Source organism: Elaeis guineensis, chromosome 10 (genome assembly GCF_000442705.2).
Source record: "Elaeis guineensis isolate ETL-2024a chromosome 10, EG11, whole genome shotgun sequence".
Taxonomy (NCBI): Eukaryota; Viridiplantae; Streptophyta; class Magnoliopsida; order Arecales; family Arecaceae; genus Elaeis; species Elaeis guineensis.
The window spans coordinates 8,562,686-8,564,300 of NC_026002.2; the positions used below are offsets into that span (position 1 = coordinate 8,562,686).

Below are 1,615 nucleotides of genomic sequence, written 5' to 3' on the forward strand. Positions count from 1 at the left end.
TTGAGTTCCTAAACCTCTACCTTTTGCTAGGCATATGTCAAGCAGTTATCAGTTTAATAACAAGGATTCTAGATTTGTCCTTACAAAGTATCATTATGGTAAATACAATCATATTCCATGACACAGCTCAAGACTCTCACCTCTAAGATTATAGCTAACGTAAATGGGCCTCAAGACACACTAATGTGCTTCGAGAGCAAGGCCTGAACTCTCAAACAGATTCTTGATATATCTTGCCTTGCTGGATGGTCCTCCTGGGGTCGGTTGAAAGCAGTCCAAACAGGTTCTCCGACAAACAATCTCATTAGCTGCATACATACCCAAAGCATGAGGCTGCACGAGGATTCAAGTAGAAACAAAGGTTCACCATTCTACCAACAACATTCTATTTAATTTTAAATTATTATGGCATGTACAACATGAACATTTATTTTCTTAGCAAGGGATATTTTGAGAAGCATTTTGGTCCTCGACAAAAGCAGTTTCGTAATACTTTAAAAAAAAAAAAAATGCAGTGCAGTAATATTTGAATTTTCCTGTCCTCACTGTCCAACAGTAATATGAGCTTGATAAGCATGGAATTATGTTTTCACTGTAGAGAACTTGCTAGCATATAAAGAGGATACCTTTCACTTACATTGAGTCTAGCGCCATCTCTCAGATTAAAAGAATCTAAAATTTTCATTATAAGTTTTCTCCATAATGAGAAAACAATAAATTTTTTTTCCTTTCTTATTTTGAATCAGAGAATTGGAACTTCTGTGGGAATTAATGAATTATTCTGCATGTTTCCCCAGTGAAATGTTTCCAGTATGAAATGACAAAAAAAGACGATAATGTCTTATAGTTTGCCAATCAACAAAGCTTTAACCTCTACAAAACAATCCCGAACACTTCACTAATAATAGTGATTGAATAAAAGAAGGATGACATAAGGTGGCCCAGAAGATGAAATACAAGATTGAATGAACAACCGATGAATGAGATAATAATTTACACTTATCACACATTCCTTTTAATTGTAAACAAAATGAGTTGAAGTGTAAAGATCGCTACTTCTTCTTTAGGTTCCTACCAGTTCATGATTCTCATATTCACAGAAGCGGATATAAAAGACATTACCTTTACATAGTTTGAAGTATCCAATGTAAAGCGATGTAGATTCCAGCAGGCAACACGATCATGTCCCTTCCTTGATCCAAATTCGTATCCAGCGATCCTCTTTGTCCCGCACATCAAAGTACCCTTCCTTCTAAACAATAACGGATCTCTTCATCAGCATGGATGTGCTCTCGGTAAAAGTTCTTCAATTTTTCCTCATAATTCTCAACTTTCCCAGGGCATAAAATCCAGAAGGTCTGCAATGAACAATAATGGTGAAAATGTTCGGCATCGTGCGGTACTTGATCATGCATCCATGTTTGTGCATGTTTATGCTTTCCAACTTAAACAGCTGCAACTAACACAAGCTGCTTATGCAATCTAGATACGGGGAGAAATAATTCAGACCATATAGTTGTATCCTCGGCTTTCTCGAATTTTCTTAGTTCTTCGTTATGCTCATAGTTTTGGGGTCCAAATGCCAATACAAAATCCCAAGCTCTGCAGAAAAATA

The 1,615-nt window shown here is 36.3% G+C and overlaps 1 protein-coding gene across 1 annotated transcript in view; it reads right to left on the minus strand.

Annotated features, from left to right (window-relative positions):
* Positions 1-1,615, minus strand: part of LOC105053394 (acireductone dioxygenase 1) — a 2,275-nt gene continuing 660 nt past the window's right edge. Inside the window, 8 exon segments of the mRNA XM_073244202.1 lie at positions 1-233; positions 236-308; positions 1,123-1,160; positions 1,163-1,189; positions 1,192-1,247; positions 1,249-1,358; positions 1,510-1,546; positions 1,548-1,602. Coding sequence (XP_073100303.1) covers positions 181-233; positions 236-308; positions 1,123-1,160; positions 1,163-1,189; positions 1,192-1,247; positions 1,249-1,358; positions 1,510-1,546; positions 1,548-1,602 — 449 coding nt within the window. The 3' untranslated portion in view covers positions 1-180.